The following is a 27,842-nucleotide window of genomic DNA, read 5'->3' on the forward strand; positions in this document are numbered from 1 at the left end:
AACTAAATGAAAACATTCCCAAGCAACAGGCTCCCGGAGCACCCATTCCCCACCAGATCCCCATGGACAGGCCCCACCGCGCTGCCTCCCTCCCCAGCATGGCCCAGCTCTATTCCAAACCAACAACAACTCGCTCCAAGGAATGCCTGCAGGAAGCGCAGGGCCTCTCAGGCTGCCCCAACACTACAGCAGAGGTTGTGCTGCCCTCCCAGCTTTGCTCTTGTAGCACATAAAGTTGTGTAAGCTGCCAAGAGCAGCACCTGGGTGACAATGACTCTGTGAAGGCCAATGGCTCCAGCACAAGGCAGTGACTGTGGGCAGCCAGGCCCTGGCCGTGTTTGCCTTGCACTCCACTGCCATAAGCACAGACTCTTCCCAAGTTCCGCCTGGAAGATGGTTTCCTTTCAGGTCCCACTGCCTTTCGATAAAGTGGAAACTGGGGACCAAGGGAAGCTGGACGTGAACGGGCCAGCGCTGAGCCCTGAAGACAACTCCATCCTCGATACCGTGAACAGGTCTGAGTCTTGACAAGGCAGCAATGAATAGAGAAACTGAGGACTTCATGTAGGAAAAGGAGTTAGTCAGCCTTTATTTCATTTCTCCATAGCCCCAAACTTGACAGACGTAGAAAAATATCCTTGAGTCTAGTAGACAAATTTACCAATGCTCAATAGCCCTTTGCTCTGACCGTTTGGGCCATTCTAGATACATTTGTACAAGCAGTACTTCAGCTTTTTTTTGTTGTTTTTCAATGAAAGGTTTCGCTAAACTATAACGAATAAACTACAGAGGAAAAACCTGATCTACCAAAGCATGCATATAAAGGTATCTTCCAAAACGTAACAAAAGGAATTAAGAAAGCAAAACAACCTCGAGACACATTTGGAGGAGAAAACGATTTAGAACAATCTGAGGACAACGTAATTGACCGAAGACAAGTCAAAGCAAATTCCATAAACTGTCCGTGGATAAGTTAAAATCTCTATGGCACAACTCTTCACAAAAGAAAAAAATTAAGGCGAAGACCAACATTTTATATAAAAATAGCTGAGCAGGCTTCTAAAGAAGGAAATAAGCATTTCTCGTGATGACTCTGTTAATACAAGATTATAAATACCCTTCTATATACAGAACAAAGAGAAAATCAACACAAACGTATGGATATTTCACCAGGCATCCATCTTTCAAACAAGCCAAGATCCTAAGTCCTGGCCCATAGTGGAGGTACTTCAGTTTAAGATCTGTAGTAGTTTCTTTGCTACACACACTGATACAAATCATAAAAATGCAATATAAATAGTGATTTTCACAGAGAAACTCAGTAATACGCTCACGTTACAAAGCTTCATGAATTGGCCCAGAAAGAAACTATACGAGTTTTAAGACCATCAATCATCTGATGTTTGTAGGCAATGGAAAACATCCGAGTTAGACAGTAACAGTTAGACTTTCAGAGTATTTCAGATTGAAATCCAACTGATACCTTTAGTGAAACTAAAGCCAAAACCATCATGGCAGAAGAGTCATTCTCTCTTCATAAATACAGCAGTTTATTTGCAAAGATCCCTCAGAAACACCATTATTACAGGCATTTTAATACATTTTCCAGCCTGTAAGTTACCAGTTTTGCAAGGAGTTAAAACTACAAATGATGTCTGTATGGAAGTATTTGACTCAATTTTAAAACCATGTAATCGATATATAGGAAAACACGAAAATGAGAGCAAATGAAATACGTTTAGAATTCCATTAATATTTTACATGAAAATACCTTGGTAAGCCGCTAATACAATGATCGAGTTCAGTATGTCTGTAAATAAATATGCAGACGTGTATTCACACACCCTCAGTAATTCCAGAACTCATCACAGAAATGACAGAATCTCTGTTGGAGAACAGGTTTTTTCCCCAACATGATGCAGTGGATTTGCCAATGACTTTTTGAACTGTATTTCACAGAACGTGCAGAAGCTCTTGGCTTCCAAGGTGTAGGAATTTCTCAGTTTATTGTCACTTTTTTTGTCTAAAATGACTGGATTTTCAGTTCTGTTGGCCAAAATGCCTCCTCGTGTCTCGCTCCCTCCCCATCCCCAGGCTGAAGAGGCTCGTCCGTTGTGTCAGCCTTCCCCCATGTGTTTCAGAGAGAGGGATGCGATGGGGAAATTAAAGGGTCTCTTTTAAGATGTAACTGGACTACAAAACACGGTCTGCATTTACACTGAAACCTTAGCTTGCTACCGATTCCTTTAGACTGGACACTTGCTTACAAGCAAAACAAAATTGTTTCTAGAAGGTCTTTATACATAGTTGTGCAAGCAAAAGAAATGAGCTGCAACACAAATACACGGACATATGAACCACTGTGTCTCAGAAAACGTAAAATCCTATTTCTTTTCATTACAGTGCTGACTCATTGACTGCTCTCGCTGATAAATTAATCTATGATGTACTGAGAAATGTTACAACGATCATTTAGTACCAGAATAATGGATAATATCCATCCCTTACAGTAACTGCACAAAAAAATAGCACAGCCAGCCTGTTTACTACATCACCCTTCAGCTTCAATAGAAATATTTACTACCATTAACATAAACTCATCTTTTTTTCCCCTAATACCACCACATCTTTATTATTTCCTTTGTCCATAGATTGTGTTTAAGACAAATACATAAACACAGTACTAAAATAAACCCCAAAGTGAACGTCTCACACTCAACTAAAAAAACAAGCACAAAATTGAGGGATGTGTGTTTGGAAATAATTTATTGCCTATAAAAGGTTCAAAAATGCTTTAAGTTCACATTTTTTGTGTGGTTTTAAAGGTGGGGTCGTGTTTCAGAGGTAGTGTGTGTAAAATGTAATACAGGATTTGAAAAGAATTATTGACTTAGTTCAGTAATACAGTAAAATGCTCACCAGAACCAAAGCACTGACCTGATACCATTTTCCTTACAGAAACATTCTTGCGCACCTCTTTTATCGAAGAGGATTGCTCACTTGTTTAAAACAAGAACAACCATCACAAGCCCAAGTTTCTGCCCCATTTGTGTCTGTCATCTGCTGACTAAAATGTCAGTTGCTGCTTTTCAGGGATGAATAAATTCTCTTTAGACAGAATAAAACCCTATTCTGCCATGGACAGAAAAAAAAATAAGTAATTATTTCTTTGCTTACTGGAGGTTTCTTTTCTCCTAACTTTTAAGATTCCGCATTCGACCAATGTGCTAAAATATTCACTGGGTAGAGAAATCGAACACGATAAACCAGCTCCTGGTTTTTCTAGTAACCAGCTGGAGTTTTCTCACTAACCTTGATCAGGCACCTCACAACCAAGCAACATCCTCAACCTTGTGACAGAGTCTGGGGCAGAAAACGCAGAACCTCGAAATGCAAGTGAAAGGTTCCAGTCCTTCAAACACATCAAGCAGCCTTGTTGCTCCCTGGCTGACCTGAAGGACCTGGGCAGCGGGACTGGAGGTAGTAAATGAAGCTTTTGGTTGTAACATTGCAAGTTACAAATTCTTCATGGTTCAGTTATTCTGTGCTATTCCATTTATGCATATTATTGTCTTTCCTTATGCTATCGGTATCCTGAGACCAACAGTCAGCTACGACTACAGTACCTAGGGAAAACTTAGTGCTGTGCATCAGTTTCTTTTAAACGTTACTAATACGGTAGTGCAACAGAGATCCCAAATTGGATAGCTGATCGATTTTAAGCAGTAATTTCCATTTGACTTGTCCTATCATTTCAACTGTACAACCCCAACAGTAGATACAGCTGTCTCCGGTTGCTGAATGGACTCGATAAGCTGCTTCCCAGTTTAAGCAGATGAAGATATAACGGGTATGTTCCTTTTTTCACTCAGAGGACTGCAAAGCCCACGGTCTGCTTGTCATTTTTCAGACATTTTATTGCCTTTGCGAAAAAGAAATACTTGGAAAGATTAAAGTGCAGTACTGCTTCAAGAACCAAGCACTCAAGAAAATTGACACTTGTACAGTACATCTGTTCGTGTACTTCTAAATCTGCCAAAAATTCACCTATTAGACTATTTACTATTACTCACTCCCATTAGACCTACAGATTTGACAGAAGCATCACCTGCAGGGAAATGAAAGGAGGCATAGCTTCAGGAAACAGCTTCCTAACTATAAGCAAGCTTGCTAGCATCAAAGACTTTCACTGCTCCCTAAGGCAAGCGAGCGCCCCATCTCTGGTTTACAGTGTCTGTTCTGAGCTACCTTTTCCCACTTTGGGTTCTTCAGAAAGACATACTTCATCATTCATGTTCTGACAGATGCGTTAGGAATAAACAACACTGGGAAAGTCATCTTTCACAGACAAAGCAAACGAAAGCCTTTGTGGAAAGATAATAAAAACATCAATACATGGCACTTGTGCTGTTGTAGGTATTGAATTACAGAGCCAACCCCCTGAAATAGCAAGGGGGGCTTTATTTCTGTCATTGTAACACAGTATGAGCTTCCTCTCTCATAGGAAGTCTATGTAAAGAATGAACTAGCACTTAATGTGGTCTTCGTTACCATCCTATGAACAGAGGAAATAACCATAAGTCAAACCCTGGCATGCCACAGGCCCAGAGAGCCACCCCATTGCTTTCCATCATCTAAAGAACTTCCAGAATCACATCTGGAAAAGAATGTCCTGGTGACTGTGTATCAGAACACCGTCCCTCTCAGCAATGAGCTTGTCAGTACAATTACTAAGAGCTGGAAAGGAATATGCCCAATTCTCTCATACTGTTCAAAGGTTACATGGATCAGGATGCAACCTGCAAACTCCATTAGCACATTATGTTGCCTGTCAGGGACACAGGGAAACAAAAAACCCCCCTTAAATTACAAAGCATATGTGAAGTGCTAGTCTGAAGTGCAATAGATGGATGTGTATTTTGATAACTCTCAGGGAAGGTTAAGTGCTATGTTTCAGGACCTCATCAGCCGCTCTTCAGCCACTGCACTGCAGAGCAATTGTTGCTGCAATGATTTAAGATACCAGTAATGGTAGTATAGCATTAAAATATTTGTTTTATATATTGCAGGAAATACACACGGATACCAAAAAACCTCACAGAACAGCTCTGCAGTATTATCCTACCTAGCGTTTTGTTATACAGGCATATCATTTATGCTCTTCCTGAATATCCTGTAGTATCATCGAGTGTTTCAGCATTTGAAAGCATGGCAACTCCGTTATGTTTTGTCTTGTCACCCTACCAGAGAAAAGGACCAGAGAACAACATGCCCCCAGGGCTGACGTGGGTGTCGAGTACAGCTGGAGGTTCCACTGCATGTCCTTAAAGAGGATTCCTTGAGAAAAGGGACTTACATAAGTGCTTGAATCTAGCAGCAGTTCATTCAAAATTAATTCCTTCAATCTGTTTGGCATATGAAGCAAGAAATAGCAAAATATGAATCATCAAGGAAAGTTTTTCTTGTATAAAGGTGGATGACTTAATTGACTACAAAATCAAGAACTCTTATTAAGAGAATCCTGCCTTTTTTCATGGCAATTTAAGTGGAAGAAGCAGGAAATGAGGGTCCAAATAGTGGCAAGTCACAGTACTTTTTTTTCACTCTAGCAAAGCTCACAGAAGACAAGAGGTTTCATTGTCTGTGGCACAAATTTCCTGTCTAGAGAGAACAGCAACAGAAATCATTGTTAACCCAGTACAGAAACCCCTTTATGAATTATTTTTTTTCAGAGAAAGCAGAATTCCAGTTGAGCTCTATGTCACATTTGGAAGATACCGTGACCTTTGCTTACAAACCTGAATTCATTTTAGGTTGGTGGTCATTTCAACAGGCATGTAAATTTGCCACTCCTGCTCTGAGTAAGCCGATAAGGACGTGACTGCCAGCCAGGATGTGACATTTCAGCTCAGGCAGTGAAAGGGTGAGTAACCTACCACTTAGCTCCTGGCTGCCCAGAGCACCTTCCATCTCTCCTGGGATTCTACTCTGAGATTGATGCCTAAACCCAAATATAGGCTCAACAGCTTGCTTTTGTGGGGTTACTCTGTAGAATAGGTGGCAAGAAGCCTTTTGGGAGCTAACTGAATTGCACAGTAATCAGAACTATGGACCTGTTTTGTTTTTAAAATTGCTACTATTCTTTCTGCAGCTGGCATTTAACAATATTGCTAAAAGCTCCCCATCCCATGCCCAAGCATAACAGAGACAGAAAACCCCCTGAAAGAACAGAGCTCAGTACTGACACCACAAAAGAAAAGCTGTAGAAATGATCAGGGAGGAACAGATAAAGAACTGAAAACTCATGAGTTAATCCAGGTATTAAAGGAACCAAAACCAGGTGTTATTTCCCCAACACTCTGGATTTTCTGTGCTACACCTTGGCCTTCCCACTGAAATTAAGGGGACTGCTTATTGTATTGCATGAATAAGGAATCACAAGAGTAAATTCTTATTTGGCATAAAACTGAAAGATCAGTCTTTTTACCAGACTGAAGATACCTGTTTCTAAACTGCTTGCTGAAGAATATTCAGATTAGAAGTTACAGAGCATAAATAATACGGGGCATGCACCTACATGCCCTACTAAATTTATCTGAATGTGTCTGCACATCCATTTAATCAGATAATTAAAAGGATTAAATGTCAACAACAGCTGGGAAAGAAGAAATCCATTTCAGCACTGCCTCAGGGTCACAGTTTAGAAATGGCACCTGGCAGTTGCCAAAAGCATTGTCAGACCAGGCTGCTTCAAAACCAGGTCACAGTTAGCGGATCTGCAAAACTCAGTTCCAAACACTTGAATACTCTTCAGGATGCAATCCCAGCTGCGGATTTATGACAGTGCCTTGATAAAATGGATCAAAGTTTGGGGAAAAATATATAACCAATACTTAAAACAATGAACAGAACTTTAGCATTCAGACTTTGACAAACAAAAACTGTAACTACATTCATAAAACCCTAAACTGTAGTGTAAACATCTAATCCCGTTGCTACTGTGAGAGGATAAGAGAGTCGCATTCTGCAGCTATCAGGTTTCCCTGATACATCTAATTTGTTGCAACACTTATGACTGCTTCTTCAATACTTTATTGACAATAACTCAACTTTTCCAGTTAGCCTTTCCAAGTTTTTTTCAGCTATTTTGGTCAGAAAATGGAACGTTCAACAATCTGAACTCACATAATGAAAACCACTTCAGTTGAATTTCAGATTTTCAAAAGGGTTCAAAGCACAAGTCATAAAAAGCCCATTATTCTATTTGGATCCCCAATTTTTAGTCCACCTACCTGAGTAAAAATGGGGAAAAAAACAATGAATAGGACTGGTGAGCAAGCAACTCTGAAAGAATTAGCTGTGTACCACGGGACAGTTGTTTTCCACTCTCGGATCCCTGCTCAAAAAGACTTTGCTACAGAGCAAGAGTTATTCTGGAAAGTCAGAAGTTACCCTAATCAAGGCCAAACTGCTAAAAGTGAAACCTTTCCTCACACAGTTTCCATTTACCAAAACCAACATTCAAAATCTCTTGACAGTGCACAAACTGTAGCTATGATGTACTACAGTCATCCTTCAAGAAAGTCTACTTCACCTCGGGCTCTCTTTTTTGGACTGAAGAACATTGGATAGCAAAATGCTGTTCTCTTGAAACCTGCACGTTCCGTGGGGTTTCTTTTTTGTCAGTTAAAAAACAACATAAATCACAAACTGTCTGAGGCATTTTTCTCCGATAAAGACGACAAGCTGAATGAGGTATCATCAGGCTCTGGGGATGCATGATTGAAATCCATTTCTTCTAATTCAGGAGGTAAGTCTGAGAGCAGTGCCTGCAAGTAAAAACATATTACAATACAGTATTAGGCAGAGGTTTTGTGTCAGCATTCAAATGTCTTAATAAATAGTGAGAAAACTTCATTGAGCTTTTCAGTCAGTGTTGGTATCGGATGGCTAAAACAAGAGGTCGGTATTGATAGATACTGGAGGGAAAAACATTGCCCAAGATGATGTATCTTAAAGTCAAAGGAAAAAAATGAAAGCACCAAAGTCTCTTCCTAAATAAAGCACAGAATGTTACCCATACAAGACATGATCCAACCAGCCATCAGAAGTGTTAGATGTGGTGCAGTGCAAGCAAAGAAGCCTGGCTCTTTTCCCTAAATCTCACATCTCAGCTCTCACAGAGAAATCCCAGTCCCTCAGTGTACACTGGTTCACTGTCTGTCCCTTTGTAAAAGTCACACGTCCTTGTCTATGTCATTGCTTGTGTAGATTGCAAGATCCTTCTTTTGTTTTAAAGTTCAGCTTTTCTTTGTCTACAAGATGTTCAGCACAATGCTGCCCTCATCAGAATCTGAGCCTCCGGGCACTACAGAATAAAACTAAAGGAGGGACAGAACACAAAACGACAAACACCTTCCAGTATTAAAACCTACTTCAAGACTTACCTGCTGCTGTTCTTTATCATCTGATTTAATAGCAAGTATCAAACTCCGAGTAAACGTCTGTAGTTCAAAATACTTCTGTTTGTGATTCTCCAACTGATTCTCAATGAATCTGACTTCTTCATTCTGTGGGGGACAATGACATCAAGTTCTGGAAGTAATGGACTGCATCTTTGTAGTGACACCTAAACATACTTGTGTTAACACTGAATGGGTTTTAGTGAACATGAGTAAAGTTGTGTTTATTATGATTCCTCCCCAAATCAATGTTAATTACAGCCAAAACTTCTACAGGTATAGAATTACAGAACAATGCATGTTCTGATGAGGACCAGCAGTGTCTTGCTAAGCCTGCGAATGCATATGCCATATCATCTCATCCTCCCCAGGAGATGCGACAGTCAGCCATGTTACGCGCAGACAAAGCACTTCAGAATTATCATTAAAGCATTAATGACTTGGGCCAAAGTTTGACATGAGGCTGCTAAAGCAGCACTGCTTTTTATTTCATAAGGATGACCTCTAATTCCATTTTAAAATAGAAAAACAAAGTCCACGTCTCTTCCTAGAAGTGATCTTGAAAGGGCAGGGTCTGTGAGAAGACACAGCAGATAAATGCCATTTTCACAGCAGAAAGTTTGGCACAAAGACCACAGAAACAAACCTAAACATTCCTCAAAGCTACCACAACTTAAAATACAGCATCTTGTAGTGCAGCTGAGTTTGACATGTGTCAGCTCACCAACCTCCCCAAGGTCTTTCAGTTACACAATAAATAGGAACTTATTTGTGGAATTGAGAATTAGCAGTAATGCGCATGCTGTGGCTAAAAAGGCGTTTTTCCAACTTTTGCACAAACGCGTGTTACTCTACTTGCAAATGACTTAATGTACAAATAACAAAATGAATTAAAACCTCAGATTTGATCAATACTTTATTCCAAATCCCTCTTCTCCTTCAAACCTACCAACTGATTGCTATGCAAGATCAAAACACCACATCTGTTGATCAGTGCAGAGCTAAAATTAATTCCCTCTGGTTATTTACCTTTGCAAAGATCACGTAACCCGAATAAACAATTCGCTTCTCAAGATCAAAGTCATTGTGCATCTCTGCAAAAGGTTTCTGATTAGTAGCACCAAATGTGCATCCTCCATTAGATCATTTACTCAGGGGTATCAGAGGCAAGAAAGAACCCACCCTTGCTTATGCAACCATATGATTAATTAGGTTGGCATGTTTGCATACAATATGGTTGGTTTTGGTGGCAGCAAATCATTACAAAAGCAAATTTCAATAGTGGATTTGTAAGCTGGTGTTTTGTTTTAATGAAAAAACAGTATTTCTTTTCTTAAACACAGAACTACGCTCTGTTACTCATGCTTACGTTTACTAGACTGGCTGTAATTCAACTTTAGTTGATATGAAAAGGCGAGACCATGTGATGAACTGCAAGGTTTGTTACAAGCTTTTAAAAAGAGTTGTTATTTTGTGAGGTTTTTGCCCCAGAAAAGTCACATTTCTTCAGTCAACACATTGCTCACCATACTGTTTCAGGTTATAATGGCTCTAATGGGGCTGCAATTATGAGGCTTTCAGAAGAAAATCAGCTGAATGCATTTCTTTCTGATGGATACTTCCAAGTTGCCTATTTAGCAATGGATTTTGCTCAGCCAGAGAAGGAATTCAGATTTACACAGAAAACACAGGCACAAAGACCAATCACTAATGTCAAACAACAAACTGACAAACAAGGTTCTGTAGGGCATGCTGTCACAACGAGCCTTTCACAGTGGTGACAGGTGACATTAAGAAAAGGTCATTCCCTCTCCATATTCATTCTCCACTGCCCTTACCAGGAAAACACTGCTTGAAGGAGGAACTTTTGTTCTGAAAAGATGATCTATTTATTACTTTGGAATTGATTATCACTAGTAGAACATGCCTGTTTTCAAGGTTAAAAAGCCAGCTACATCGGTAAAACCACCACCACCACCACACAACACCGCAGTAACTCTTAGGATAGCAGGAACGCATGCATAAACTTTTCCCATTTGGCAGATGACGGCAGCTTGCCAGGTATCCAACTGCTTCTCCTCCCTCCCACAGCTCCTGCATTCAGACATGTTCTGCACTGCACTGTGAGAATGACTTCTGCTTAGATTCCCCCCACTTCATTAGAGGATTCCAGCTGCTATGTCCCTTTACAGAGCTGACAGCATCACGCTGCATGTAGAAGCGTGCCACAGAACTCCAAGGAACATCCCTTGCACGAAACGAAAAGTTTTGGTTTAGAGGCTAAATAAACTACTTCATTTGGGACATGTGGTGGGAACTGCAGATGGCTACAGCTGAACTACTGTAACTGCTCTGCAGACATCTCATTTTTATTTCCTCCCTCTGCGTTGAAATATGGGTAATCTGGCTGTAAATGGGATGAGGAGACGTATTATGTGCAGTGCCATGATAAAAGCAGAGGAGCTGTAGGCTCCCACATGCCTTTCCCAAATTCCTTATAGATACAGCCATCTAGAACTTTCTGTGGACTATCCTGCTTAACATTAATAGCCTAATTACTCACCTTGTAATCCAAAAGAGAGCTCATTTGATCCACTTCAGAATTACTTATCATATCACTTTCTTCATCATCTATAATTTCTATTTTCTGAAAGAGAAGTAAAGGGCTCATTCCAAATATTCAAATGCACAGATAAGACAAACAAACAGCCACCTGTATCACAAACAGCATGAAAGGATGAAGGTAACAGGACCTTTTGTTTGCACCTGAGAAACTCTGAATTGTGCAGCCCCCATTAGATGGCAATCATGCACCTCGGCCACAAGATCCAGGGAGAATCCAAACTGAAACTGCCTTAACTCAGAGCGTCTGCCCTGGCGACTCTGGCTGTTTACAAAGGAGGAGCTGTATGTCACCATGCTTTTGGCATTAAGTTGCATATAATATCTCATTACAGCCTGCACAAGCCTGCGTTTTATTCTGTAAGCCTTTTGTTGAAGACCTCCTGCAAGGCGAAGGAGGTTATGAAAGTTTATTCCTCTGGAGCAGAACAGACATTATGGCAAGTGACAGGCAAGTCCTAACTGACCTACTTCTTGCCTGAAATACAAAGGTCTCCTTTGGCCTTCTTTGGCCACAGTGCAAGTCAAATGCCCTAAACAGTAGAGGATTTTGATACAAAGGACAGTTCCAAATGCATACACATGGACATTTTCACTTAACTCACAAAAGTTCTTGGGCGTTTTTTATACTGGGTTTCTAAAGATATCTGAAGTATAATGTTAAAGACCAAGCTTAATGCTTAATGCTGTTTAGAACTTAGAAATACATTCCAGTCATACCTCATTTACTTTTACATTGTTTATCACTCGCATGTTCTGCCCCAACAGAAAATGTTCTTGTGCAAGAAAATAAATGTTAAAAGGTTATGTCAATAGGAGAAAAAACAAAATGCACGCATTTTCAGTGCATCAATGAGATTTTTATTCGCATCTAAGCTAGGTCTCATACAGAGAGAACGAATTTGAGTTACAGAGTGGTAAGAATGGCACTTTTCAACAGAACTCAGAAGGATGACTGCCTGGATGGAACTATAACCTATAACCAAGACGATGAAGCTGCCAGGAGAGGCTGCTCCCATGGAGGGGGGCACCCCAAGACACGGGCACCCCCCCTGGAGCTGCATGGGGGAGCCTGAGGGGTGGCAAAAGGGGGGGGTCAGGAGTGCAAGATAGCCACATTGAGCTGCAAAATACACCCTGTATCCCAAAATAGCCCCACTGCACCCCAAAAAACTTCTCCATATTTTGGAGAGGGAATCAGTAGTAGTCTAAGAAGGGTTTGGTATTTTTAACCATTTTTCATTGTTCTGGCTGTTGTAACTATTTATGCGACTTCATATAATAAGCCAAAGCAATTTTACTGTGTTTTTAGTACACAAGACAATGTAGGCAAGGGCCACACTGACACATCACACTTCAGTGGTTGGCTCTTCAGGTGTTATTTTAGAGGAGGTTTCTTCCCTGCAGCATGTATGTGTGTTTTATCATCCTGCAGACCAGGCATCAGAACTTTCCTCTGATCACCAAGGAGAATCCTCCAAGAGAGGTTAGCACTCTCTCACTAGTAGTACCCACTAAGCTCTCAAGCTTGTGTTGAAGACAGGGAGGGTAAACCACATTTTGTGTGCTTCGGTGTCTGACAACCCAGCTGAAGCGATAACATTTCAAAGGCTTAATGTCACAAAGATCTGCTGCTATAGCATACCCTGAGTAACACTGTGACTCAAATATTTTTGTTTTCAGACTCAGCTTGAGGAAAGAGTGTCTAAATAAATGCCAAACATTCACACGATCTTTCTTATAATTATACATTGTAAGATAGTAGGGGAAAGAACAGATTAGAATTTCAAATAAGAAAACTGTCTCTCATGCAAGTCCAATGTATGTTAGTCCAATTTTAGCTGCATAGATTGAAAAAAAAAAAATGTTACAGTGTTTTCAGAACAGAGCATGAAAAAGCTTCTCCCATTTCCCCCGTTCATTTCCAATGATATAATGTTGGAGTTCAGACAACTGGCGAGCTCGGTCTCTCGGACATCATCTTTGCAAACCTTTTACTTTTGTCACTTTACATTCTGCATCTCCATGGTGAATGCATCAGACTGAAACTCAAGAGTGACTATATCTAAGGTCACAGCAGGCCATTAAGGTAAACAGAAAGGAAAAAGGCAGCTGTTTCTATTCAGGCAACCACAGAAAATACAGCCATAGCATTTCAGTTTATACAAAAGATGATCATATATTAACAAAAGAAAGGAAATTTTCTCTCCTCTCCCTATATACAAAGGGAAGGGAATCTCCTGTCCACTTTCCCATTTCAGGTTTGTGTGATTAATGTAGCACAAATTTTCTTGTCATGTTCTGATCTACCATCTTTTAACCTCTGACTGCAAGAAGAGTACAACTGGGAACTGGAACCATCACCTGTTCATTCTGCAGATAACTTTTAAGATAAAAATTACCCTACCACTCAGGGTCTTCTCTCCTCTTCCTCCTCTCCTTTCTTCTAATTTGAGAGAAGGCAGGCTAAACAAAGGGGATATATTGCATTATTTGCCATGACTCCTCCCTCTGTCTTTCCTTCCTTGTCTCACTGCAGTCAATTAAAAAACAGCAAGAACAACTGTGTGTGACTCAATGTGAATGCAAGGGAGAAAACAAGAAACATCTAAACAATGCCTTGTCAAGGGTATGGGAATGAACAGTACATACCCACCCCAGTCTGATCTCATGTATTCGAGGTTACCTATGGAGAGAAGTGCTAGTGGTACCTGACTTTCTTAAAGCTACCAACAACCACTGTCCATTATTACTCTGGGGATTTTATTCTTACTGTTTTACTGCACTAGGGATCTAAGAAGCACTACCCAAGCATTGTGCTTAGCATTCCAGAAAAAGAACACCAGGTTGTTATAATACAGAGAAAGCCATGTAATTCCATTTATACTGTACATGCATAGCTCTGTGTTTTAGTACCTTTAGGACAGTTTCTTTTAGTGCTCTACCAGTTAGGACGACTCTTAGTACACTGAACTGAAGCTTTCACCTAGTGAAAAACACTAGTGCTGGACAACAACCTCAACGGTGGCAATTAAGGAGGTCACATAAGTGGAAAAGGAAAGGCGTACATACCACATTATCAGTAGATACGGGATTCTGGTCATCATCTTTGTGACCGATTTCTTCATTCTGAAGAGCTTCATTTGTCTCTTCTGCAGAAATAAATTAGGGGTTTTTTTCAGATTTTATTCAAATTTCATGCTGAAGGAACAATAATTTGTTCCTTCAATAATTTACCACTAAATAAATGTCACATCTGTCACATTACATACAGAAGCATCTACCTATTCATAAAAAGTACTGTACATCTTATTAGGCAAGACGAAATATCACAAGTATTTCAGGGCAACATAAGGCCAATTGCTACCTGAAGCAACAGGAAAACAGTCATTCTCTTGCAATGTACCAAACTCTTCCTATTTTTAGATTCAGGTTGGAAAATTGACGTGATGAAGAGTTTCACATCAGAGGTGCACAGAACTCTTTTTTCCTTAATTACTACATGAAAATTCCTACATGCCCTGAAATTACAGGATACACAACAGAATCCCATCTCCTCCTTGCAGACACATATTAACCTTGAACCAAAAACTGATCAAAGAGATTGTTTGATTCTTATATGGCAAATACTTATTCCTGGTGAACCTACTCTGCTATCTTATGTATAAGAAAAGAACACACCTGACAACAGAGCAAATCTTATCCTTAGATTTCAACCACAAGGACTAGATGATTCTATTAGCCCTAACTAGGACCAAAGTGAACAAAGATAAGCCTGTTCATCCCTATGATTAAGTATGTTTCTCGTATTTACTTGAATTCTCCACATTGATATAATGTTAAGAAGAAAATGGGTGATAAAACAGCAAATCAGGAAATAAAACACAGGTAAGACAGCTGCGAGAAAATCTTAAATTATGTCATTAACATAAGGCTATTAATTGGAAATAAACTCATTCCAAGTGCTAGTAAAGTTAGACAGCTCTACAAAGGGCAGAGCTTGCATAAGAAGGGTCAAACAGTCCAGCTATCACATCTAGAGAGGAAAAGAGGCATGGTGAGTGAAGGGGCAGCAAGTGTTCAGATGGGTTACTGAAAGGGGCAGATTATGATGCAGGGGTGTATCACTTCTACACAAACACAGGGGTAACAGGATTTATCTGGAGATTGCCAACACTTGCAAAGACAGGAGGGTATTTAGGCCAGACCATTAACAGTTACTTGCTTTAAATAAGTTTTCTTCCAGTTAAAGATCTCAAAACTGAGCAAATCTCATCTGAAGTTGTTGCAAACAAATTTAATCTGTCACTGGTCACAATTTCAGAGGAAGATTTCTGCTAGTAGCAAAAGCAAATGGGTTCAAATGGGAGAGCTGTAAGCACGGAGCAATATACAATGCTATCATTCCACTCGAAAGAGTGAAGGTCACTGAAGGTGCCCCTCAGGGTCTCTGACACATTCTAAAGCACCAGTCACTCAATAACCCTGACAGCCACCACTTGGACTCAACAGTTGAACGGAGCAACTCCCTACAGCACTTTCAACTCTTTAAATACTCATCCTCAGCTAATATCAACTGGCACAGCTACGATGGCTTCCACAGAGCCATGTTCATTTAGACAAAGTATGGATTTAATTAACATACATTAAAAAGGTAAGGCATTATGAGAACTTTAATGATGAATTTTGCATCAGAGTACTGCTTCTTGGTTTTACATTTACACACTACATTTTAAAAGCAAGCGCCAGCAACACTTTCACTCGAATTACATAACTAAAAATATCTTCTTCCCATCTTTGAGAGTGGGTTTTTTTTTGTTTTTGTTTTGTTTTTCTTTTTCTTTAGTATATTGGGACCAAAAGTTATAGTTCTCAACCATGAAAACCATCACAGATCTGTGACTGAACAGTACACATGATTCCCAGTAGAACTGTTTCTCAGGAAGTTCAAAATAAGCTGAGCTGCAGCAGTGAAACCTCCACCTTTGAACTGGAGAAATGAACAGAAATAGTTTTTGTGGTAGAATAAACGAATGACAGTGGGATTCCTGGATACTGTGGAAATCCTATGGTTTCCTTGCACTTCCTTAAGCTCTGGCTCTAATAATCTACTCACAGCCTTACAGCCTTACCTTGTTTTATGAAAGCCTTGTCTGATAAATGGGGTGTTATTGCTCATGTTAAGCTATAGAGAATACGGACTCTTCCCCTGTCACCATTTTCTTTCAAATAGATCTGACTAAATCAGTTCCTTCCACACCTCAGGCAAATCAAGGACTCTTAGATTCTGCATCTCACTTGGCTTTCAATCACTTGACCCATTTCTTAATCATCTTATTCTCTTTAGAGTAGAACATGACAAAGCTATCACAAATTCATTCCCAGCAGTTCTCCTGTTTTTCTAGTTCTTTCCTTTAAATTGTTCTGACAAAGTGACAAGATCAAGTCTGGCATGTTAAGCTGCAATACCATGCACTGGATCAGACTTTCTTTTAGTTAAGAGAGCAAAGGCTTTATTGATCTCTTCTAATCAGAAGCACTGGGAGCAATTAGTTGAGCTTGTGAAGCTAGTGCATGTGCCGAGTGGGAGCTCATCTGCCCTAGGAGGCCCAGAGTGCTCATGTACAAAAGGGAAAGGGAGAGATGCATTTAATGTGGTCATGTGGTTCTGGGAGGTGGAATAAAAGGGAATTAAGTTTGAGACACTTATCACTCAAGATCATGCAATTTACTGAGAACACAGAGAGCCCCCATATGTGCAGTTCTAAGGCTTTCTGAGCAGTTCCCTGCTACTGACTTTGATCTTTCCTGCTGGTTTGTATTTGCTTGGCAGAGACCATACATGCATGGCAGACAGCTTAATGGTGTCAGTTCTGCTCTGCTCTGACATACTGTGAAGCTTTTAGTTCAAGAGCAGCTCTGAGCTCATATATCTTCTGAATGCCTCCCATCAGTGCGAGTTTAGTATCAGGAAAACAGTGTATAGCTCTGGTCAGCCCAAAGCAAGCAGGTTTGCAGGCATTAGTGCTTGTTTAGATGAGAATGGCTGGTGCGATTCAGGCTCACAGGAATGCATGTTCAAACTGGCTGTGTAGAACCAGCTCACTAACAGAGAGCATTTTTTAAAACCTGGCTTCCTAGGAAAGTGAATTGCATACATTTACACTTTCTGTCCGTCTTTCAGCTGTAGCAGCAAATTGTGAACTTGCCATTTAACTTCACATGAATCTGGCAGAAACAGAGGTCTTACAAAAGGTTTCTGCAAGCTTTGTGATGGCAAACCCAACAGAATTCACAGAGAGGTAAAGAGACCAAACAGTACCTTCAATATAGCCAAGGCAGGTAACTTGTGACTGTTAGACACTCAAGACGTTTTTGAATGTGTACAACATAGAATCCAAAGCATGCACACTGCACAACATTAAAAATATATGCACAGTAGTAACTGCATTTTCAAATACCTTGTGAGCTTCCTTCAGATAAGCAGATTGATACTTCATCATTCCTATCATTATCATCCCCCACTTCAGTAGCAGTTTCCTCTCCTGGGTTAAGTGCTGATTTAGAAACAAATTCAGATTGATCAGAGAAATCAGCAGGACCTCCTCTAGGGGGTGGGACCTCAATCCCCATTAAACGATATTTCCGTCTTCGATTCCCAATCCAAGTCTTGTAAGAGAAATAAACATGAATGATATCAGAAACTATAACAAAAACAACAGGCCCATATCCAAGTGAAATCAGCACATCTAAACTACAAAACTGTAGCCAGCAATTCAAGGGAGGTGACTATTTGCCCGTATCTGACCCTCATGAGGCTACTTCCTGGAATACTGTGTCCAGGTTCAGACCTCCAATACAAGGGAGAAGGGGAGGTGCACAGCAAAAGGAAAAGAAACAACACAGCAAGGGAAGCTCTGACTGGAATTAAGGAAAAATAAAACATAAGGCTTTACAGTGAGACAGTGGAACAGTTCATCCATAGGAATCCTGGCACCTCCAGCCTTGGAGGTACTCAACATTTTACTGGACAACATGCTGAGAGCTGAACTGCTGACTGAACTCTGATGTCAATCCTGCTCTAAATAAAGAGTAGCATTAGTGACCTTGTGAGGTCTCTCCCCACCTACATTATTCAGTAATTTTAACCTAAGATTCTCCCATTCTGCAACTTCCATAAGGGGACCAAAGCATCCTATCACCCAAATGGTCCACCCATTCTAGGATTTCCTACAGCACAGAAGAAATCATCCAAGGTGCTAGCTCTACATCACTCCACTTTGCTGACAGAACATAACTTAGCAGGAGTAAGTTCACAGCAATATTCTTTTTCAGTCCTCTTTGGCTGGAAAACAAGTTTTTAAGAAACACTGCTTGCAGTAAGGTATATAAGAGCATACTTAGAAATAGTAGTGAGAGATGAAACAGGTCCAGGACCAAGGAACCTGGAAACTGATTCATGATGGGATGGGTTTGGAGGCTTTAAGTAAAACTTGAGTTTCAAAAAAAAGAAAAACTGAAACAAAACCCAAACCACCAAACCAAAAGTCACATTCAAAATTCTCCATGTGGATCTCTTTAACTGTTATGTGACTTCCCTGATAAAGGCAGGTCTATAATAGAGTCTTTAATAATTTTTTGAGTTTCACATGATGTAGTAAGAACTGTCTGCAACTCGTCACCTCCTAACTCCTTCCCTTCCCTTGCATTACTCAGGCTTTTGACTTCTCATCTAATTTCAATTCTGCTTAACAGCACTTGGACCCCAAGTGCTCTGTTCCAAGTCACTTCTCCACTGGCATCCAAAAATCCTTACCAAAGCCAGGAATCAATTCTTTGCCAACTACTAAATTCCAGTCATCCTGACCTGGCTTTCCTCCCCCTTCTACACCGTCTAAACTGCAAGAAAAGTGCTAATGGCACTAGTGGGACCATCCTGATCCCTCCAGGACCTGTCCAAGCACTGTCCTGGCACAGAGAATGGTGGAGTTTGGCCATGTCAGCTGTCACCACACGGAGTGTGTCTGATTACTGTAACGATGACGGATGCACAATGGACAAGCACAGCACAGCTGTTCCCAGTTCTGAATCGTGCTTAGCGCTGGAATTTCTCTACTGGTAAAGATCAAATGTACCTCTAGAAAGCATGGACAGTTCCTGGTTTTGAAAACATACAATCAGGGCATGGCACAACGCACATCCTTTCCATAACCTCTATGTTCCAACAGAGTTTACCAAACACATTAAAATAGTTTAGGATTTTTTTTCTTTAAAGATACACTAAACATTACTCTGGCCTTATTTCAGAAATACCCGCACTGCTCCTCTTCCCCATCACACTGTCTTTAGAGTTCTGGTACACACCATGAAAAAGATTAGTAAAAACCTTTTTGCTTATAATATCTTGATTATCAAACTGAAAAATTAAAAGATACCAAATACTAAAGATAGTTTCATGCTGTGCCAGCCTGGAAAAAAAAAATGGGTCTTTTTAAGCTGAATCTCTTTCACTAGCTAGAATATGGCATGTGTAACACTATTTCTGGCAAATCACTTTTGTTGGGTGATCCTGGGTTTCCCAGGTTCCCAATTTTCCTCTTTGAAGAATGCAGAACAGGAACACAGAGAGCTACCTAGATATTTTTGTACATTCAATGCAGTTGGGGGAAAAAAAGAATTAAAACACAAACACAACTGGCCCCTTCCACGCCTATGTCTCTTTTCCCCAAACAATGCATTGCCATTCTTTAACTTCTCTCATGCTCTTATGATTCTAAGAATAATAATGAGGTAATAAATAGTGCAAACAACTGTAAAAAGTGAATCTGCTTCTTTTTTACTAAAAGATTCAGCAAAAAATTGAGGCACTTGGGAAAGGCAGATCTTGTCTTGATGCATACCTTTCAAAGCAGAAGAACTCTCATTCAACATACTGAATATGTCATAGAAGACAAACGTATCTTTACAGTATCTCAAATTAAAATGGGAAAGAAAAGCAATAAGGTTCCATACCCTGCATGCTGCACTTAACAGTGAATATTGTAGAGCAGTACAATGATGAGTGTAAAAGCAGACCAGTATTTCTATGTAAGAAACCAGCTTAATAATTCTAACTATACCCCTAAAATATTACCTCCTTAAAAAGGTCAAACATCATCTGTAAATTACATGTGATCAGACTCATTAAGCCTACTTAGACTAGCCAGCAATGAAATCAGTAGCAACTTCTGCAGCTCCAACTGAACAGATGACCAGCAAGAGTACAGGAAGAAAGGCTAGACTCCAGCAGAAGAAGCCAGCATACGGCTGCCCCCAGGCAGCTTGTAAGTGGACTGGCAGGGAGCCACTTCAAAGGCATGATTACAGCTCTCCAGATATTGAGGTTAGGGTGTCAACATGATAGAAAGATACTAGGTTGGAACCTTCAGAAATTCCACTTAACTGAAAAAAAAGATGGAAGATTCTGAGCTGTTCTTCCAATGTCTCTCTGAACATAAGGTGGATCCAGACTAGGCCTAGAGCGCCCAATGGGAAGAGCCATTAGGCAAGTGCGAAGAATGAGCAGCTTTTCTGCTGCAACAACTTGCTTTTGCTGCTAAACTCTGACTGAAGCACTACCTTCCATAATCAGCTTTTATCTGATGAGCGGCTGGTGAAGAGGAGGAGGCGTCTTTAGCCTGTGGTGGGTGCTTAGGCATAGCTTTTGACCTCTTATGTATGAAAGCTTGATGTTCTATGTATTTCTGAGGAATTTGATAGCTGTCATCTCTCCTTCTCAAATATCTAATGTCTTGCTGCCAAGAAGGCTATTCTGCTTTCAGATGCTATTTTGGTATGAATGAATAAAATTAGTCAAGAAAAATATAAACAAAAATGAGTAGCTACACAAAAAAAAGCGAAAGAAAGCACAACCCAAACAAATGTAATCAGCAGTAATTATAACATAACCAAAAGAAATACATCAAGTTTAATAAGCTATTGGCCAGAGTTCACGTATTTAAATATGACATAACTCTTTTTATTTCCCTCTTTGGTGTCTTGGGAACATATGAAAGACATTTGCATAACAAGTAGACACTTTGAAAGTTCACTCTCCTACTAGAAGTACAAAACCCATGGAATAAAATGCCCTGTTGAACCCTGAAAGATCAAATCCAGTGCAACTATGCATAGTGGCAAACATTATCTTTCCTTGGACTGGAAAACAGATTCAATACTTTTTTGTACTGGAGATCTTTCAGACCAGTATGGGTCATAAGGATCATAATTTGCACCTCTGGAAAAGTACGAGTTACCTGGAAAAATCACGAATTTTCATTCTAAAAAATATTAAAAGGGACAAATGGAGACATGTATATAACTGAATGAAAACAAGTGATAAAAATCTATTTATATAAGATCATTTATGTATTACAGATTTTGTTGTACGCATTATTTATCATATATATATTTACTTCGTTATATATATATATATATACTTCACACTGCTTTACATATGTTACATTTAGTGGTTTTATGCCAGAAAAGGAGAATCAGTTGCTAGTTGCACACTACCTAGATTTCAAGGTACAGTGAAATACAAAGGCAACAAAGTACAAGTATTGAAAATAGAGAGCTTCTTCCAGAAGCATCCCTCAGTCCAACTCTTCTTGGCTGAGCATGTCATAGGGTAGAGATGCTGCGATTCACTCATGACTTAGAACTGACACATTGCTGTGCCCAGACTCCTTAGGAAAAAAGAGACCGTGCTGCACCCTAACCTCCAAGCATCAGTGTTTCCTACTGAAGACAATGCAGGTTGGCAGGTTAAGGAGAGAAGAACAATACAATGTGTGCCTACACAGATATCGAAACAAAATTAGGGCAGATCCTCTAGAGCGTATGATGAAAATACCTGTCCTACACCTGGGAATGTGCACAATGTGCCTTAGAGAAAGGTCAAGAGGAAGCACTGAAGATCACACATGTCGTATAGCATTAATTCAGCCCTTACAAACAAAAAAATTAGTGCAGCGGGATGCAACCTCCACCTAATTCTTGCTACAATTCTCAAGTCTGCCATATAGAGGAGCCAGATGCAGTACAGATACTGGTAACGCCACCAGTTACTATGAAGAAATCTTTCTGTTCATTCGTGTGTGTGCGTGTTCTAATACAGTTTTAAGCCAGAGAGTTTTAGGGAGTCTATGAGAGCCTCTGACCTGGAGACAAAAGCATTTCAAGCAGATGCATTGAAAAATGTGCAGAGAACTTCGTACTGTCATCCTGTGTGTGCCAATAAGGATGTTCTTAAGGGAACAAAGTAAGGGAGGTGAAACATGGGTATCAGTCTTACTGCTCTGTAAATAAGGTATTTCTTATCCAGGAGTCCATTTTGAGATGTTGTCAATGGAAACAACTTCACCTTTCAGAAAGCAAACTGAAAAATATGAAGCAGCTTTGTTCTCTACAGAGAAAAGAGTAATTCTTTTCAGCCTCCAAAAGTACCATTTAACTTTTTATAGTTCACATGTGCTCAGGAAAACAAGCAAGCAAATAACCAGGTTAGTGTTCAGCACTGAAAGCAGCTTTGGTACCACTTTGATATACCAACACTAAGAGAGATCTCCACAAAAGCAGAGTTTCAAATAAGGGCTCCTGGTTCCGCTTCTGTAGCGATGTCAGAATTTTAGGAAGGGTGGAAAAAGAGGATGAAGACTCAAAGGACAGTCACAGTTTTCATGCCTGTTAGGAGGGAAGGACTGATTCCAATCATGGTTTTGTACTGACTGCAAAGAGAGTCTGACTTTTCTGAAGAATGGAAACACTCTGAGCAAATGAGTCGCACACAGATGCATGTCTGGTGAGTGGCATTACAGTGGCAACAACTGATGCTGTACCAAACTTCCCAGCCTCTGGAAGAGATGATGTGGAGTGGTTCTCAGGGATCAGGTTACCTACACTTAGCCTGTACTTTCTAAAGCTTCCTCAACAATACCTTTACAAACTATCAAACTGAAGTGACCCAGAATTCCTGGCAGCACCCTTTGCTCTCTATCACATCAATGTGGCATCAAGGCAGTCTTCTAAAATATTTAAACTATTTTTGAGCATTTTCTTTCACATATTTACTATGATTTTTCCCCTATAAGCATTACTGAGAAATATTTTTCCCTCTGTCTTTAGAAAGGCTTTTTTTCGTACCTTAACAACATAAATGGCACCTTTTAGTCTTCTAGGCTATCCCTAAAAAGTGCAACAGTTTTACTTGAAATCTTACTCAAGTCTGAAGAGAATGCCAAAGCACGTAGTGCTACTTCTGCTGCTGATCAATAGGACTCTTACCTGAGGGCTTTCTTCTATATATAGACTGCAGAAAGAGCAAGAGAGCACTTCCCAACATGGTCATACATTATGTAATACGTGAAATCTATTTCAAGCTTCCTCATGAAATTTTTAAAGGCTTTCATCTGTCCTATTTTTGCTTCTGGAAAGATAAGGGAAGACTCTGCATTTCTTACCCGCACTATTTCACAGTCAACATTTAATTCTGCGGCCACAGCTTCAATTTTCTCTCTGCAGACTGAGCCCAGGCTGGTCATGCCATTGTCCCAGTATTTCTTTAGGGTAGCTAAGTCTCGGTCACTAAATTGTGTGCGGTCCTGTAACTGTAAGATAGAAGAAAATACTGTTAGATTGAAATCTGCTCATGCTGTTCACTTCATTTCCAGAGGTCCTGCATGCAGTAAGACACGTGCTCCACTGCCTCCATGGCCTTTTTCCTCTTTTAACCCTCCCTTAAGAATTTGGGATTTTTATCCAGGGCGGTACAGAGTTCCCTGGGATTTGCTTTAAAAGCAGTGGTGGTGCTAACGCAAGTTTAAAGCACTTCAGCTTTGTTTCAGCTCCACCTGATTCTTTTCAATTTGTTTTATCTCATTCTATAAGGTCTTCCTGAAAATAACTTTTCTCCCCTTGTGCTGTTTACTCTCTCCACCCAATTTATGCAAATTATTCCTTAAGGCTTTTCAAGTTTCTCACCCTCCCCCACCTCAAGTTCTTTTATCTTACTGCAAACTACAGTACATGCATAATTCAAGATTCCCAGATCCTAAAGGGAATACTTTAACGTTTATTTGGTAAGCTTCAGAGTTTAAATTGGTTTCACTGTTTATTTGCGAGATTCCTGACTCTTCGTGTATATTTATCAAAACTGTGATAGTGGATTACTGATGAGAGGAGTAACACCGGAAAACAAATCCTAAATACCCCACCACTTCCTGACTCCATGAACAGTACATACCAATAGAACTTACAAGCTTTATCAAAAGCTTTAGCTCACAGCTTTAACTAAAATCTAGTTTTACACCAACCTATGTTTGTCATCTCTCCTATTATGAATACATAAATGCAATGATGAAGTCTGCACTAGTAAATTGTACCCACATGTGCCAAATCCATCATTATTTCAACAGTTGAACTTTGTAAGGAATCCAGTTGGCACATTTCAAGGCTGCTGAGTTAGAGCGGCGAAGTGCACCTCAAAAGCACTCTGGCGAGCAAAGCTGAATCCCTGATGCCCACTCAGCCTTAGCAGATGCTGGTTTTCCCTGCACGCCTGACCTGAGCTCCTCCTACCCACAAGCCATTTTCAAAGAACAAAAGCATAGTTATCTCAACTGCTGCAGCAAGATCTCTTTTTATAGGTATTGGCAAATAGATTGTAACTTCTGAAAGTGACAGGAAGAGCTCTCCCCATCAGGGAGCAGAAGCCAAGCGCTAAGAACAGGGAAGGCAAAAGGAATGTGACAGCAACACTCAAACTACAGGGAGAAACAATCGCTCTGGCCTGCCTTGCTTTCCTGAACACAGGGCAACTTCACCTTCTGAAGTATACTGAGCATTTTCTAAACATAAATATATGCTGTCAGTTCTGTAGAGCTCCCACTGACAACACTGCTGTGGCACCCCACCGCTCCCTCAGCTCACTGCGATCTCCACTTACCAGGAAAATAAAATAGGAAATTCCTTCGTATTTAATGTGTGTGCCTTAAAGAAACCTCCTGGGACATGCCACAGAAATTCCCCTCCCCAACAGAGGGGTGAAATGAAAGAAGCAAAAGGGAATCTGCATGGTAGTACTGCAGATAAAAGGGTGCAACCCCAGTTAGAGTACTTGTGTCTCACCTTGTCTGTAATGGGCAAATCAGAACAAAACCTAAGAAAGTACAGCTGATGCTGGAGTAAGTACAGATTTCTGCCTGCTGCGTGACTTTCCAGTTATCTAAAGAAAAAGCTGCTTCTACTGAAAGAATACAGGACAAGAGCACTCACTAACAGAAAAGCTTTGTATTTGTGACCTGCAAAACCATCCCTGTCAGACAAAAGACACACAACTGCTGACTGTAGACAGTTACCAAAGGGATGGTACTGCAGGAAGGGCACAGAGGCTGCTCATTTGCTTCTAACTACAAGGACTTTAAGTGGAGGAAGCAGTGTCTAGCAAAACTACCTGGTATTCAAAAATGTAACTTAAAAAAGCAGTGTCACATCTTTTCCATTTTAGGAGAATGGATGTTAATTCTGATGATCTACTATAAACGTTTTAATACAAATCTTATTAGCTAAATCACTATTCAATGCTTTTCACAAGTGCTATGTAATTTTGCTACAAAACTTGGGTTGTACAGTCAGTCTCAATAGTTTAGATCAAAGTAAATGTTTTAATGTTTTAAAGTTACAGGAAGTACCCTGTTGCTACATTCCCAATAAAGTCTTTTGCAGCCACTTACTGTGGCAATGGAAAGGGAAACAAAACAAAACTAAACTAAACTCAAAGTTTTCGTTTTACCTCCTTGCCAAAAATATTTTGTGGGCTTCAGATGACAATGTATTTTGGGTTGGTTTTTTTTTGTTGCTGTTGCAGGTACTGCTGCACTTTATCCTTTCACCTGTTCCTGGCAAGGTGATGCAGCAGCACATGAATCATACTGATACTGATCGCAGGTCAGAGAAGGAAATGGAAACAAGCCTTTTCAGTCAACTCATACAAATGAAACAAAAATCCTACAACACACAGACCACATGGAAGAGTCCAGAAAGCGGGAACAGAACGGAAGGGAAAAACAAGTGCATGTAAATAGCAGATGATACAAAAAGTCAGGTTCCCCTCAGCGTTGAGGAGAGAAGAATCGCCAAGATGCCTGGCCCAATTCACCCCAGTAAACTCTGCATATTCCAGTTAGCATTCCTCAATCCCACTTCAATTTTCTACTTTGGAGTCTGTATCTTATATTTGCCTCTTTTTTCCCCACCAAGATCACACTACTGAATATAGCCAAGCAGGTAGGAACGGAGCCTCTGAGAAGCTGAAAGCACTGTCTTCAGCAGGGTACATTTTGGCAGCTCTAACACAGCTGGTTGGTCTTTGGAAGGAACCAGTCAGGTTTCTGGACTTCAGATTTTACCATTGCCCCAAAAGAAAGATCTTGACATTTAAGGGCTCCAATTCACAAAAGTTGCTGAAAGGGAAGCAGGTCACTGCATATCAAGCGAAACACAGGAGCTGTATGTTTGCCTGCCCATGCAGTCAGCGTGAGCTGCTTTATGGTACCTCAGAGGGCACAAAGGAGGATGGTTGGTTTACTCTGCTCACTTGCTGCACCAATATAATGGGATCAGTCTTAACCCTTACGCTCACTGGATGTAGACGACACTTCAGCTTGTCCAAAATTTAGGTCCAGACTCTGTGTAACTTACCTTTGTGTAACTTACTGCGCCACATGCCTCTATATGATTTTCTTAGGGAAATCACAACCAACCTTCCATTACAGCATCATCCCCTTGACAAAGATTACACCTAAGTTTGAGTCCTGCATTATAAGCTGCCCAAAAATTACATAATGCTTTTATAAAAGTCAATTACCTTTGTGAGAACATAAAGGGTGGAATTTCTACGTTGGACATATAATTACACTTCCATCAATTTAATTGATGGCATTCTCGTGCTTAGCATCATGAGAGGAACTGAGCAAACAAGAGGGAAAAAAAGCAGTCCTATAAATGTTGTAACATTCATGGTTATGCATCAGTTAGCACAGGAAAAAACTATCAGAAGATAATATTGAGAAGCTTCATATTTAGGACAATATTTTTCAATAGCTGAAGACAAGCCAGTAATTCAGTTCATATTTTTACTTTATTATAACAGCTATTATGAATGCAATTCTCATTTCCTCTCTTCAGATCCCCTACTTGCTGATTCAAGGCTTGTCTTTATCCTCAGCCGTGTTGACTGCTGAATTCTTTACATTTAGCAGTTCTGTTGTCCATAGCCTGAAAAGCAGAGGAGCTTCTTCCCGCAGAAAATAGACTATCAACTCACAATGAAAAGCAATCCTTGTGAGCAAATTGAATCAGCAGTTCTGCCAAGCGGTGGGTTAAACCCTGCTTATCCCCTGACCTCCCAAGTGGAACAACAACATTCTTGTAAGAGATGACCCAGTTTATTACAGACATTCCTGGCATTTTGCCAAGCCCCTCATAATACCCACTGTGCATGCGATATTTGTGGTGCAAATCTGGTGTCTATAATTGGTATGAATAATTGCGCTGCACTGGAGTGTCCTTATCCTGCCATTTATTAAAGCCTGCTTTTTTAGATCAGTTTTCATGCATTAGTTGAAAATGTTTCAGGCCACGTGCACAAAAGCTATACACAATCTTCAGATTATTAATAAAAGACATGCTAAAAAAAGAACTAGAGCTTCAATAGAAATG

General features: G+C 40.2%; 1 protein-coding gene across 4 annotated transcripts in view; it reads right to left on the bottom strand.

Moving 5' to 3' along the window:
• Positions 1–2,739: 2,739 nt before the first annotated feature.
• HDX (highly divergent homeobox) overlaps positions 2,740–27,842 on the bottom strand; it is a 46,981-nt gene continuing 21,878 nt past the window's right edge. For all 4 annotated transcript variants that reach the window (XM_065689553.1, XM_065689554.1, XM_065689552.1 and 1 more), the window contains exons 5-10: positions 23,585–23,731; positions 17,546–17,753; positions 14,157–14,236; positions 11,026–11,109; positions 8,448–8,570; positions 2,740–7,829 (exon numbers count right to left, since the gene is read on the bottom strand). In XM_065689553.1, coding sequence (XP_065545625.1) covers positions 7,704–7,829; positions 8,448–8,570; positions 11,026–11,109; positions 14,157–14,236; positions 17,546–17,753; positions 23,585–23,731 — 768 coding nt within the window. In that variant the 3' untranslated portion in view covers positions 2,740–7,703. The remainder of the gene's footprint in view (positions 7,830–8,447; positions 8,571–11,025; positions 11,110–14,156; positions 14,237–17,545; positions 17,754–23,584; positions 23,732–27,842) is intronic.

This window comes from Lathamus discolor, chromosome 9 (genome assembly GCF_037157495.1).
Source record: "Lathamus discolor isolate bLatDis1 chromosome 9, bLatDis1.hap1, whole genome shotgun sequence".
Classification (NCBI taxonomy): Eukaryota; Metazoa; Chordata; class Aves; order Psittaciformes; family Psittacidae; genus Lathamus; species Lathamus discolor.